Source organism: Caretta caretta, chromosome 8, assembly GCF_965140235.1.
Source record: "Caretta caretta isolate rCarCar2 chromosome 8, rCarCar1.hap1, whole genome shotgun sequence".
NCBI classification, from domain to species: domain Eukaryota; kingdom Metazoa; phylum Chordata; order Testudines; family Cheloniidae; genus Caretta; species Caretta caretta.
Window position 1 is genome coordinate 6,970,102 of NC_134213.1, and position 14,430 is coordinate 6,984,531.

The 14,430-nt window shown below is 49.4% G+C and overlaps 1 protein-coding gene across 1 annotated transcript; it reads left to right on the forward strand.

Moving 5' to 3' along the window:
• The first annotated feature begins 1,588 nt into the window (after positions 1 to 1,588).
• On the forward strand, positions 1,589 to 13,635 carry CD74 (CD74 molecule). The gene is made up of 9 exons (XM_048860208.2): positions 1,589 to 1,863; positions 5,401 to 5,576; positions 6,522 to 6,613; positions 7,534 to 7,596; positions 7,945 to 8,040; positions 8,439 to 8,529; positions 9,874 to 10,062; positions 11,328 to 11,408; positions 12,176 to 13,635. Exons 1-9 carry the CDS (start codon positions 1,778 to 1,780, stop codon positions 12,187 to 12,189), a joined length of 888 nt encoding a protein of 295 aa, XP_048716165.1. The 5' UTR covers positions 1,589 to 1,777; the 3' UTR covers positions 12,190 to 13,635.
• The last annotated feature ends 795 nt before the right edge of the window (positions 13,636 to 14,430 follow it).

The following is a 14,430-nucleotide window of genomic DNA, read 5'->3' on the forward strand; positions in this document are numbered from 1 at the left end:
GTTTTCTAAAACGGCTTGAATGCTGAAATGCTCCAGTTATTCTTATTTGAATGTATAATCCCTGAATAAATGCCACTATGTTGATCTTAAGTGTTCAATGCCTCAGATATCCTCTCATACACTAAATGTATTGCTGGATCTTGGTGTATTAAAAAGTTAATAGAAAATGCTGTTTTGCATATGCATAAAACACCGCTTTAAATACTGATAATTTAGGATCCAGTGCTGCAAAGACTGATTTACATGAGTAATCCTTACTCCCACGACCAGTCCTGTTAGCTGCTGGGGGCCTTCTTGTGTGTCTATTGCTTATCCCTGGGAGTAGGGATTTGTAGCACTGGGTCCTGACCAAATCAAATCTTTTCAGACACGTCAATTTCATTATTTCTGGCTACGGGCCAGATTTTCCAAAGTGCTCAGCACCCACCTGTTTCCATTGCTGGTCTCGGGAGCTCCGGGGTGCTCTGAGCACTTCCCAAAACCCGGCCACATTACGCCGTGGTCTGAGAGCACTGTGCTTTGGAAAATCTATTCTCAAATCTCAGGCAAGCTGACGTATGGAAAAGAAGCCATTTTAAGTCATATAACTGCAAGAAAGGCACTTGTACCTGCTTTAAATATTTCCTTGACAGGCTGAAAGGTTAGCCAAACAGAACATGTGCTGAGAGCACCCTGGGAGGGGTCAGCCCAAAGGCTAACTTAGTACTTTTCAAATAAAAACCCTCCCTCCCTTTAAATAAAAAGTAGTGCCTCTTCCACTAAACCCCTAGCATGGCTAGTCCAACCCTAATAATATGTAAATGAGCATAATTGTGATTGGGTGTGTCCTTAGTGCTGACCCATTGACGTTTCCCCCAATAACCCTTTTGCAAGTGATAGGATGAAAATATGTAAAAGCTAAGGGCCAGGTCCTCAGCTCGTGAAACTGCACAACTCCACTGGAGGCAATGGAGTGATATCACTTTACACCGGCTGAGGATCTGGCCTCAAAGTCAAATTCTGCCCTAAGATGCTTGTGCGGGGCCCCAAGTATGTAGCTCAAAAGGCAAAGTCGGCCTCTAAGCCATTGTGTGTGTGTGCATGCGAGTTGGTGTTAAATATTGCAGAGCTCACAAGTCGTCCTGATCTGATGCAAAAAATCTTGCTTCAGAACTGATCTGGGAGAGGGAAATGTTGCCTATTTCATCCTGAATGGCCTCTTTCAACAAATACTAGCTGCTTATGCTAAACAATCTGTTCCACCTTGTATTTAGCTGGGACATCGGGAGCACCTTTCCCAGACCCAAAGAAGAGCTCTGCGTAGCTCGAAAGCTGCTTGTCTCTCACCTCTAGACACCGGCCCAGTAAAAGAGTTTCCTTCACCTACCTTGCGTCTCTTATATCCATTGGGGATTTTGTATTATAGACAATGAGAGCACTGTGCTGGTTCCATCCGCTCGTGCAAGTCCAAGATGAGGACTGTGAATTCAAAGGTTTGCCTAGAAACAAGTGATGCCCTCTGAGTAGCCAATAGGATTATTTCTAATGCCACACTTGAAATAATAGTGCTGGCTGAGGGCTCTCTGTGGCTGGACTGGGGGTGGGCAGGCTTTGGTGGGGTATTTCCAACTATTGATATTTTGTAGCTTTCACTTCCTAGTTTTTGTGCTTCGAGAAAGTTCAAAGGAACAGGACCTAATTTCCTTTTCAGCATCAACTTAGAGCCAGTGCCGGGTGCGGCAGAGCCCAGAACATCGTCGGCTGCAGAGCAGAAGTCAGCTAGTGGGCAAGAGGCTCCATGGAAGACGAAGACAGACGGGACCTGATCTCCACCCAGGAGCGACCTGGTGATGGCGTCATGGCCCCAGACTCTGGAGCACAGAGGTATTCCTCATCTAGGTTTTCAGTCCCCTTTTATTTGCATTTCTTTGGGCAGGGGGAAGTAGGGAGGGCTCTGGAAGCAGGAGAAGGAAAGTGGGCTCCGTTAATGGAATGAAGGAGCCATTTAAATCTTGGTAGTGGGGAAAGTGTGAGCTGACGGAGTTTCAAGGGAAATGAGTTCTTCAGTGGTTGACCTGACCAGACTCCCAAGCAGGGCTTGAATGTTGAATTTGAACTTGAATTTCCCTTCTTTCTCCTGAACTCAGATCTGGGCGGCTGGTTACGTTATTTTAACACGTGGGAGAGTAGGGGCCTCTTTAAAAGACCAGCCTTAGAGCCCAGCTGCGTGACAGCTTGTGATGTCTGTGCAAGGATCTCCCACCCTGCAGGAGGGGCTTTCCACCAACGAGGGAGAGTTGGGAAGCTGTTTGCCCTTTATTCCTTGCCCCACGCTGCACAACTCCCTCGGGAATCTTTGGCCCTATTTGTGAACTGGCCCCGTGGTAACCAAAGCCCGACACGGGAATCATGCAGAATCTCTTGAGTTATTTTATACCCTTGGCTGGTGGCATCTGTGCCCTGCTCGGCCCTGTTCGTCCCAGTTCCAATGAGCTGTTTAGACATGATTCTGCCTACCAAATACACCCTTCTCATTGTCTGACCAGCATGTGCCTTAGACACCCCAGCAGCAGACTTGACCCCACCTGTCTGTGGTGTGCGCACAGAAAATTGGGTCTATGGCGGCACAGATCTGACCTGTAAATCAAGCCACAGCTGGGCTATATTTTTAAACAAGATCCTTTATTCAACACCCTTGACTGCCCCTTTCTGGAAACTCTCCCCTGGAGAATGTGATCTTCTAGGTGCATAGCATCCCGGAGCTTGGACAATATAACTTTATTTTGTGCCCCCATCTTCCGCTCAGGGGGCTAGCGATGCTGTTGTTTAATAGCCAGTGTTTCTGGAATTCCTCTTGGCCTGAAGCATTGCTTGGATCAAACTTCCTGAGCAGATATCTGCCCTCCTCCGGGCTGTATCTCCCACAGTCCCTAGCATTTGTACCAGTATATACGATCCTAGTGGAAAGGCTTTGAGAAGAAAGGGCTTTCTCCTGTGATTTTGTAAAACTGCTGCATTTGTACAAATCAGTAACCATCCCTTAGCACAGGGAAATGCATTATTGGGCTGCAGCCAACCTGTCCAACCACACCAGACCAAACAGCCCCAGCCACTGAGAAATCAGATGTCTCATGACATCAGGAGTTGCCAGGCAGGAAGGTTTGCAGGACGATCAGAACAGGAACTGTGGGGAAAGAACCTGCTTGGCCAGGCCTGGATCAGCTCCAGGCTGAATTTACTTTTTATGTCGCTGTGTGTGTTTGTGCTGTAGCGGCCACAGAGACAGCGCACACACAAATCGTGTGTTCTACGACCGATGGGCCTGATCCTGCAAACCCGTACTCCTTTGAGTAGCCCTTACTCATGTGAGTAGTTCCATTGACGCCAATGGGACTGCTCCGTGAGAGAGTTTGCAGGATCTCCTCCGACAGCGAGAGAGCATGTCTAGCACAAAGCTTCTTGGAATATCTGTGGTACGCTTTATTACTTATTACCTTGGGCCCATCAGCATATGTCTTGCCATCTGGTTGTAAATGCGGGTCCCTCTAAGCTCTCTCTGATCAATCTAGCTGCCTTTCTAAAACACCCTCCCCCTCCTCCCAATAACACCTGCTAAGAATGAAGGCTGGGTACAAAAAAAGGTAGGCTGCAGAACTTGGAGCTTCTTTCTGATAGGTCGGTTCATGGGTGACCTCATCAGTTGCAAGGTAGAAATGTAATTTGGGAGTCTTTTTTGGAACCTGCTTTAATACCAGTTGCTGACGAACTGCGTCGAGCAAGTTGAACTTGGGCAGAGTCCATCCCCAGATACATGCGCACCAGGCCTGCTGCTTTCAGTGGGAATTGTGCATGCGTATCTAAGCACAGAGCTGGCCTTCTACAATAGGGCACTGCTCCTCCAGCATTCAGCATGCTCCCTGCTGGGATGCTTTTGTTTCTAGGACAGTTTTTCAGTCCATTAGTCTCCTAATTATTTCCCTTGCCAGATAATGCGGAGCTGCTCCGTGTGCTTTCGCCTGGGGGAAAAAGCACATAGGAGTGTGTATAAAAGCATGTCAGATTCTTTATAAAAGCGATATTTTGTTAGGGTTTTTTAAAAACGTGCCTAAAGTTTAGGCTACTAAAATTATGTGTGTGTGAAATGAACTTGCAAAAGAACTATAATCAGTAAATCTATGTGTATGGAAGACAAAACAACAGGAAAAAGGAGAGATGAACATAATGCAAGAAGAGGTGTAGCAGTATGATTATGGTACTTTATCCATTACCCGAAAATAGGGACGGTCTTCACATACAATCAAATAGTTCTTTATCACCCAGTAATCTCTAGATTACTTTATCCTCGTGAACAAAGTCGTTCCCATTAATCAGGGGTTTCACTCTTTTATGTTAAGTTTTGAGTCTGATTTTCCAAAGTCTCCAAATTATATATACGTTTTCAATTGTAATGTTTGACAATTCTTCTCTCTTAAGCACGCTGTATGCAAAAAATGGACTATGGGAACAGGAGCAGCAACATGGCCAATTTTCTACCCCGCCTGCCCCAACGTAATCTGGATTTTCTCATGGCAAGTTGAGGATGCAACCTATGGATCTGATCCAATACCCACTGGAATCAATGGGAGTTTAACCATTGCCTTCAGCTGGCATTGGATCATGCCCTACATTGAGAGAACGTGGAAAATATGGAGGCAAAAGGCATTTAACAATTGTGTACGTTAACTACCCTAAACTGACATGCTTGCAAGTATACCATGTACTGCTTCAGAACCTCTTCAACTCTTTACTCCATGTGGCCTCTTTGAAGAGTTCTCTTCACAGTGCTAGATGTTTGATATTATTTTCTCCAGCAACCAACCCCCTGCACTCCTACCCCAACAAACACACACTCACCACACACACACACACGCTCCCCCTCCTACCCCCCATTTAGAAAACTGTTTCACTTCCCCTGCCAAATCTCACATGGAAAGAAGAGTCTAGTTTGGACGAAGTAGCTGATCGGTCCAATCTAACCCAAATCTCCATGGCGTTAGTGTGGGGAGGGCATTGGATGAATGACAGATGCTTTCAGATGGGCCGGAGCTTGACGTAGCGGAATACACTGAAAAGTTCAGTGCCCAGACTGAGGATGGGCCGCCCTGAGAACAATCATTTTACCACTAAAGAAAATAATTACCAAAACTAAACCCTCCACTGCACATGCATGATGCACATCTCCTGGGGAGAGGATGAGAGAGAACAAACTCTCAATGCTCTACTGAAAGCTGTGCTGGTGATGAGGGTGGTATAGAACCCCTGGAGAATAGCACGTCCGCTAACAGTGCCGATACAGTGTATCCCAAGAGGCTGGCGGCTGATGCAGGTGGCTGCAGCTTGTGTTTGCCCTGCACTAGCCTCCCTCTGTCTTGTATCTTTCAGGAACTACTGCAGCCGTGGAGCCGTTTACTCTGCTGTCTCCATCTTGGTGGCCCTGCTGATTGCTGGCCAGGCCATCACCATTTACTTCGTGTATCAGCAGAGTGGCCAGATCGGCAAGCTGACCAAGACCTCCCAGAATCTGCAGCTGGAGGCCCTGACCAGGAAACTCCCCCAAAGTGAGTAATTGCCCAGCATGATTGCACTGTGTGGGCACAAGCCTAGGTCAGTTGAGTGACGTGACAGCTGTACTTCACAGTCCCAGAGCATCCCCCGACTCTCGTGGCCAGAGAGATGGAGGAAAGAGTTCTGGAGACTGCTATTAACAAGGCTCCTGGAGTCATCTAGAGCTCCTGCTCCCCTTCTGGAGACGGTGGTTTTTGTGCTGTCTTACCCTACTGAGTCTCATCATGTTTCCTTCCTCACCCCCACTTTTGGAGAGGGGGAAGTGAAACTTGCAGGGGTGAGAGTTTTGGTCAGAGTGCCTGGAGACCATCTGAGCGCTGCTTTATCCTTCGGCCTGTTTGCTGCATGTGGGAGGAGGGAGCCTTTCTGGTGCTATTCCTGGCCCTCGGGGTCGAACCTGGCGGTGATACCAGTGCCTACCAAAAAGAAAAGGAGGACTCGTGGCACCTTAGAGACTAACCCATTTATTTGAGCATGAGCTTTTGTGAGCTACAGCTCACTTCATCGGATGCACGAAAGCTCATGCTCAAATAAATGGGTTAGTCTCTAAGGTGCCACTAATACTCCTTTTCTTGTTGCGAATACAGACTAACACGGCTGCTACTCTGAAACCTGTCAGTACCTACCAAGTAACCATTTATTGCCTTGGCCCTGGGAAACGGGCTGGAGCCTTGCCAGCGCTGGCTGGAGCATTGGCCATGGAGTCCGTGACTCCATGGGTGTTTCCCAGCCTGGGTAGACAGACTTACACTAGGTCTGCTGGATATCACAACACGGGAACAGCACAGGATAGGCACTGAGCTCAGGCTGAGGGTGACAAAGTCCCATTAAGCTAAAACACAGGGACCCTTCTGCTGATTCAACTCCCGCTTATGGAGACACTGATCCCAGAATGGACTTTGGGGGTCCATTCATCTCTCTCTCTCTTTCCTTTGCAGGTGCCAAGCCAACTTCCAAGCTGAGGATGGCAAAGTTCAGCATGCCCATGGTCATGAGGGAGCTGCCACTCGCCCCGAAGGTGGACATGACGGTAAGAGACGTCCCCTGGATCACTCTGCATGTAGTTTTGGATGCTGCTCTGGCAGCAGTTTCGTAGTCTATTTGGGAACGTGGTTGAGTGGTTTCTTCCAAGCCTTGGGCCATAGCTGCTCTGTGGTCAGCAGTGAGAGAAGCAGAAAGCAGCCCTGGCCATCCTGCCTCTGAGACCTCAGCCAGCACCTTGCAGTGCACACTGCTCACCAGCAGCTTGGGTTTCTCTCCTGTGGCTGGGGCTCCTACTGCTAGTTACTGGGTCCCAACTCCTAGGGGTCCGTTCAGTCCTTGGATCTTCTGCCAACTAGAGCGACACACAAGAAGTGTTACGGAAACCCACCCATTTGTACCTGGATGGAGACCACCACCTACAACCTGTTGCATTCACGCCAGTGACGGAGGGGTGAAAGTTCTGTGTCCCATTCCCCAGGCCCTGGCCCATTTGCTCCCCAGAATCAGAGGTAGTTGCCTTGCTCTTTCTCCTGAGCTTGCTTAGGGTGGAGTTTGTGTGCTGAGTCCCTCTCGGACAGTGGCTGAGAAAGGGGAGCAGTGGGAGGTGGTCAGCTTGGTATTTTCCAAAGCTCAGCTGTTCTTCAGTGTGCTGTAGATAGGCCCGTGCAGGGGTCACAGGCTTCGAGAAAGGTTCCACTTCCCGGTGGGGTCCAGTATTTCCAGGAATTAGCCTGCCCTGGGGTGAAGAAGAAGTTCTGCTGAAGGTTCTTGTGGTGCAGTGTCCACTCTCACCAGCCTGGCTCCCTGGTAGCCAAGTGACTCTGTGTCTGCCAAAAAGAACCCCCAAGACTGGCCATGTCCTGCCCATCCTGTTCCAGCTAAAGGCCATCTGCTTTAAGTCTCTGGCTCTTCAGCTCCTCGTCCTGACCATCACAACTCCAATTCTCTCGCTCTCTCTCTCTGTAGCCCCTGGAGAACACGGCCATGCCTAGCAACAGCACCACGGACCAAGTCAAACACCTGCTGCTGGTAAGAGCCTCCTTTCTGTTCCTGTGGCTGCCTCTGTCCCTCTCATGGGTCTATCTGCAACACCCATGTATAGTTGGGCACTTCCACAGACCCACTTCCTTTCAGCCCTATTAGCCTATTGGTTCTTCTGGGCGAGGGGTATGGACTATTAAAGAGCCATTGGATTAGGAGCAGCCTTGCTTTTCTCTTTCTCTGTCCCTTCATCTGCTGCTCTCATTCGCTTAGGCTCATGGCTTAGTGTTCCCTTGTTCCCGGGGGGCTGGCTTGACTGTGGCAGGTGAGTTCTCTCTGGCTTCTAGGTGTCAGCCCGCTGTTAACGCTGTCCTGTCCCCTTTGGTCCTCCTGTAGCGGGCAGACCCCAGCAAGATGTTTCCTGAATTAAAGAATAACCTGATGGAGAATCTGAACCACCTGAAGCACACCATGACAAACCAAGACTGGCAGGTCAGTGTTCTCACTCGGTCAGCTGGCTAGTGGACCAGCTGCAGCTCCAGCTCGTCCTTTGCACCCATTCCAGGGAATAGCCTGAACTAGGCTGGTGGTGGAATGGGGGTCTCCCACTGGGAGAATGGCTCCATTACATGGCAAAGCACAGCCTGCATTCGGGCTGCTGTCATGGTTACATTATCACCATTGCATGGGACGCTGGGGGTTCACAAGGGACCCCAGCTCTCCTGCTCCTGACTTTGTGCGGCAGACATGAGAACACAAAAGTGGGGAGGGCTCCAGTGTCACCCTGATCAGATGGGGGGAAGGGAGGCTATGCCAGTTGGCTGGGGCATTTGTTTTTGTTGGGTGCATTTTATTAACAACACCTTCTTCCCCTTGTTGGTCTCTTGCAGTCGTTTGAATCCTGGATGCACAAGTGGCTGCTGTTTGAAATGGCCAAAACCCCCCAAACTGTGCAACCTACTGAGGTCCCAGCAGATGAAGGTATCAGGGTTATGGGTCACCAAATTCCTTTGGGGTAGGAATGGTCCTTAGGTAGCAATTGCAACCTAGGAGATCACTGGCCAAGGTTCAGAGCACCTTGGAGGGCAGTGGAAGCACGTACCCGCTTGGAATCGTTTTGCTCTTTGGTAGCTAGGGATTTTTTCCTTCTCCAGCGTCCTCCTGTGTTCCTTTGAGAACTTCAGTTTTTGCCAAACTTGTAAGTCTTCACCCCATCCTTGAGGCTGCAAGTTATGGCCACTATTGGAGCACTGGGGGCACATCAGCCTGAGGAGTTGCTGTTGAGGGATGTCAGGGAAAATCCCAGGGAACAAGGGTTTGAGCTTTGCTGGAGGCCATACAAAACCTGATACTATGGGACTGCCTTCCTGAATCCTTGAGGCTGGGTGTGTCATGAGTCTGCTTTTAGCGGCTAGATTTCCAAAGCTGCATCCCCCGCTGGGAGCAGAGTGAGCCTTAGGCCAATCGCCGCTGCCTTAAGAAAACCTGGAAATAGATCGGTTGACGTTTTGGCTCTTCGCAAACCAGAGGGGCTGGCCCACTAGCTCTTTGCCTCGCAAGGGTTGCTACTTTGAATTCTGCGCCGTCACAACAGAAGCAAAATTCATTCCTCCTCCAGGATCGGGTGACCCTGGTGCGCACACATGAAATGTCTATAAAGAACAATTCATTTTTAATCCAAATTATTGCAGCTAAATGGGGGGATCCTCATGGAAGGGGGCCAGTGCCCTGATTAAGGCCGCCCCCAGCAATGGGAGCATCCTATGGGGACAGACAAGAACCCATTTTTAAACAAGTCTGAAAAGCCTTATAATCGCTTACAACCCTGTATTGGATGTAAAGGTGAAACTGAGATTTCGCTGAGATGCCTTTCAGTTCCTCATTTAGCTGCTTCAGTATGGAGAGCTCCAAGCCTGGATTTCCATGCCACTTGGTCACTCAGCAGTGGTCGGATGCATCCCCATGAGCAGACTTTATGTTAATACTGTCTCCATTAAGCAGCAGCTGTCACCCTTTGTTATCATGACGCTCAGTGGGTTTCCTGGGAGCAATCCCAATAAAGCCGTTGTCCCAATGAAGGTAGTATATTTTTGCACAGTGGTATTCCCTATCCCTTCCCCCAGCCCTCCCTGGGGTGGTGCCGAGGGGCCAGCCCAGCATGGAGAAGTTCTTTGCACAATGTATCCCACCGCCGCTTCAGTGCTCACGCAAGCAAGCCGTTGGATTGGCTGAATAGCCTCAAGGGCTTAGGAATGTAGGGAAGACCCCAGCAGGGGGAGAGAATAAAACATACTCATGAGTATTTTCCTGTGCTTGTTGCTTTAGTGCAATCTAAGTGCCAGGCGGAGTCAAGTTTTAGTGGTGTCTACCCGGGTCGGTTCCGCCCCCAGTGTGACGAACATGGTGACTATCTTCCCAAGCAGTGCCATGCCAGCACGGGGTACTGTTGGTGCGTCTACAAAAATGGCACCAAGATCGAAGGCACTGACACCCGTGGAAAGCTGGACTGCTCTGGTAGGAGCTTATTTCACGTTGGCCGGCCAGGGGCAGGGGAAAGGAGCACGTGTCCATGGAGACGCTGCCTGTGATCTCGTATGTTCTCGCTCTGCTAAGCTGATGAGCACAGTGGGCGTTGTGTCAATGTAGGGCCATGGGACTGGCTGGTAAATCAGTAATTCTGGGGATGTTGAATCCAGTCCAGAGCGTTCATTGGGAAACAGGATTCAGAGCACTGCCGTGCTCTTGTATCTGTACTGGGTCCTCTCCTGCAAACTCCTGAGCACGTTCAATTGCCATGGAAGTCAATGGAGCTGTTTTTTAGACACGCCGAGCACCCACAACTCCAAAGGAAATCAAGGAGAATTGTGAATACTCAGCAACTGGCCCTGTGGGAGTTGAGGGTGTTCAGCATCAACCAGCAGGTGCTCAGTGCCTGGCAAGATCAGACACTAGGTCATCAACGGGAAGAACCCAGATAACACAGTAGGAAATGCAGCCTATTAGGAGCAAATATAAGGTGGAGGATCGTAGACATGGGCAAATGACAAAGGGTGAGATTGCACTGCCTATGTCTGCCCAGAGTTGGCTGAAGAATGGGAACTATCCCCTTTGCTGGTACACCCTGAGTTCTCACTACCCCATATCCTGGGAGATCATTGATTCCCTACTACTGGGCGCCATTATGTTGCTACCATCTTTTCTGAATGGAGCACTCTGAAAATGTATGAACTGAAGCTTCCGCCCTTGTTGGCTTAGTCAAATGGAGATAGCTGTCACCATCCCAGCCTGGCCTGGCCAGCACCCATGTCATATGTAGAGGTCCCAGAGAACCAGGGCAGTAGGACTATCTCAGCTGTGTCCAGACTCCAGTTTGGGCCCACACATGGCTAGTGCCCCACAGAACCTTCCCTGAAGAAATGAAGGGTCTTTGCTCTCAGAGGCAGGGGAAGCTATCCACAAATCCCCGAGCTCCCCATTTTCATCCCACTGCTGAAGGTGCTGATCCCAAATACAGCTGTTAGCCACAGAGAGAGAGAGAGAAGTGAGATGTCTAAAACTCCTTGGTGAATCAGAAACTGAGGAAAATCAGAGCCCACACTTCAGTGTGTTGGGCAGGTTACGATGAGTACATGAACGTAATGATCCAGGCAAATATTGTAGGGAGACTAGCCCTGGCTCAGGCTAGCACAAAGCGTCCCAGGTGTGTTGGTAGCCGAGGTGGACGTGCCTGTCTCAGGTGTGCTATAAAATGCCGAATCTCTTGCTGTGTCTTGCTGCAGTTACTCCGGGTGGTTTGGACACTGAAGAACTGATGTACTCAGGTGTGGATCTGCTGAAGCTGGAGTCTGGGAAAGGGAAAGGTAAGAGTCTGAGCCAGCCTAGGGCTGGGGGCTATGACTCGGCGAGGTGATGGGGAGAGTTGGCTGGAAGGTGGCAACGATTAGATTCCTAGGCCCAGTGGCCGAGTGACATGATGCTGTGTGTATAGGGATGGTCATGAGTAAGCAATGGAGATGCAGGAAGGACCTTTGCTGTCTGGGCTATAGCGGTGTTTTGGTGCATCGCCACTCCCCTTAAACTACTGAGGCCCAAATGAGGGACACAGGGAAAATAGCACCATCAGCGAAACATAATGCTATCTCTTTCAAAGGGAATTAGTGCTTCGTCCCACGCAGGTCTGCAGCTCAGCATCCTGTAGTAAATCCAGTTGATCTGGGCTGGGGGATAGATGAGAGATATGGATATCCCAGAAGCTGGGAGGCAAAGGTCTTCACAGACCCGGGCCACCTATCCAATGGAATCAGGAGCAGCGAGGGAAAGTGCTGTTTGGATTTTTATTTTCTTGCTGTGGTGTGGGGGCTTAAGGCTGGCACCAGTGGCTGCATGCCCAGGTGTATGGATTCTGGATGGGAGTGAAATCTAGCCTTCACCTGTCATGTCACTTCACATGACTCATGTCAATCCAGCCGGAGAGGTGCTTTATATTGGCCTCACCCTGAAGGTGACTGGAGCCGAACAAAGAAATGACTGATCAGTGCTTCACTGAAACCCAGCCAGATGCAGTAAGTATCACTTCCTGGGTTCAGGTCTATCTAATTTCCTCCCTCTTTTCTCCCTCTCCCCCTAGACGTCACCAAGTAGAAGAGGACGCAGAGGCCTGGCACCTTCTGTCTCCGCCTCCAGTTTGCAGAGTTACCGCTCTTTTTCACTCATGCTTTAAAATTGCTTTCCTGAATTACAGCAGCAGCTGCTGAGAGCCTCTGTTCAGGCATTTATTATTGTTTATCGTCTTAGCAGGCGATCCAAATGAGTAGATTATAGATCCTGTCTGCCAAACCCAGTGCCTCTCCCTGTACCAAGATGTGCTGCAGCAAGCCAGCAGAATATTAGGACTTTTAGTGGAGAAAGGATGCAGTGGCCCCCTGAACTGCAATCAAAGGCAGCAAAGGATAAAGCTCTTAGTGCTTTCTTGGCTAATCAGAGCACGTTAGCCGTTGCATGGACAACCACAGGTGTCTGAATAGCGATGGGGCTGGTGCAGTACCACAGCTCCTGTTATATCAGCACTGTCCGGTGGGAAGAGGGGATCCGGGTCCAAAACACAGTCAATTTCAATTGAATTATCTCAGTGAATTGTTAGATACGCTGGACATGATCCTTCCCTCCCTTACAGTGGTGTAACTCCATTGACTTCAGTGGAGTTCCTTCTGATTTACACCAGTGTACGTGAGGAGAATCAGGCCCTATGTTTGCTTATAAATGGCTCTGAGGGTCTGGATGAGTTTGGTCAGCCACCGGTGCAGACTTGTCTGGTTGTTCCAAGAACCAAGTATTTGTGTGTGCAGGGCAGGGGTGTCCATAAGGTTCTGACTGCCACAGCCCTGAATGATAATGCTGGGGTATGTCTGTATCTCAGGTGCAACCTCCAAATTCACTGAATCTGCCAGCAACTCTTAAACATGTATTCAGTGCTGACGAGTAGCACAGGCCTTCTCTCCCCCATCCTAAAGGACCAAGCTGGGGTAGGCAGCACCCCACCCTATGAAGCACATGCTATTCCAAATTACATGGGCAGGAGCATTCAGCCACTGAAATACCCTGATTGCTTGAGCAATGCTTTGCGCTTCATCACAGAGTTAGAGCTCTTAGTTTGAGAACCTGGCTAGCAGTGGGTTCTGAAGCGCCTCTAGGGCCATGGGTCACCAAGAAGAGGCTGTAGGAAGACTTTGATATCACTCAAGCTAAAGAATGGGTCAGTGGCTTTTCCTTACACTGAACAGACATTAAATGCAGCAGCAATGAATTCTGATCTTAACCAAAGTAAGTGGGCTTCAGGGGGACATTAGCGTACTAGAGGAATGCAGGCTTCCTATATTTTTTAAACAGGCAAATGAGTTTATATGGCTGTATTTCCCCATCCGTTGCTTAACCCTGGTATTTGGTAGGATCTTTGTTGAACGGGTAACGTAATAGCTAATCTTGGAACTAGAATTGTGTGTTTTGAATGTGTTCTATTGTTACAGCATAACCAAACTCACAAGGCTGATGATTTCAAATAAACTTTTAATAATGACTGCCCCTAAAAAACTGCCTGGAAGCTATTTAACAAGCATTTCTCGGTCAGGCCATGGTCTTGCTAAAGTAGTTGGCAAATCAGATGTGATTCAAAATAAGTCTCTAGCAAGTGTATCTGTTCCACTGCTTATGTGGACTTGCCTGTTTGTATAGGTGGGTGTCTACCTCCTGTTCTCCACAGCCTAGCCCTCGTGACTATGTGCTCCTGCTCAGAGCATCACTCCTGCTCCTCCACAGCTGTGTGCAGGGTCCCGGCCTCCTGCCCATACTCACAGTCTATCCATGCTGTTTACTACCTAATCCGTCTGCTTGAGGCCCCTCCCCCCACTGCTAAACTTTCCATAGCACAGAGCAGCACCCATCAGGCCCTTTGATGGTACCCATTTCCACTGGTACCAGCTGACGGGTGCTTTCTCTGAAGTGAGGGCTGGAACATTTCCCATCCTTCAGGCACCAGCCAGCACAAAGAGTAGAGAAGGCCTTAGGGCCAGGAATGACTTATCGCCCCCTCTGGCCCAGGTGTGTGGAGAACCTTTTCCACTGGTCCAACTCAGTGTTCGATGCTTGCATCACGTCTCTATAGCCCCAGACTTCCTGCCTGGGCCTGTCGCTCCTTTTTCCTTTAGCTTTCAAAGGCACGTGGGATGTGTTTTGCAGCTGAAGTCAATGAATTTCAAATGCATGGTCCTGGGATTGATTGTTTTCACTCCACTTGGTAAAATGAGGCAGGGCTGGCAAGGGATGAGCAGGAGCTTGTGGAGGGGTGCTATTGGGCAGGGGAGAACTCCAGGGGCAAAGGGGCTGCTG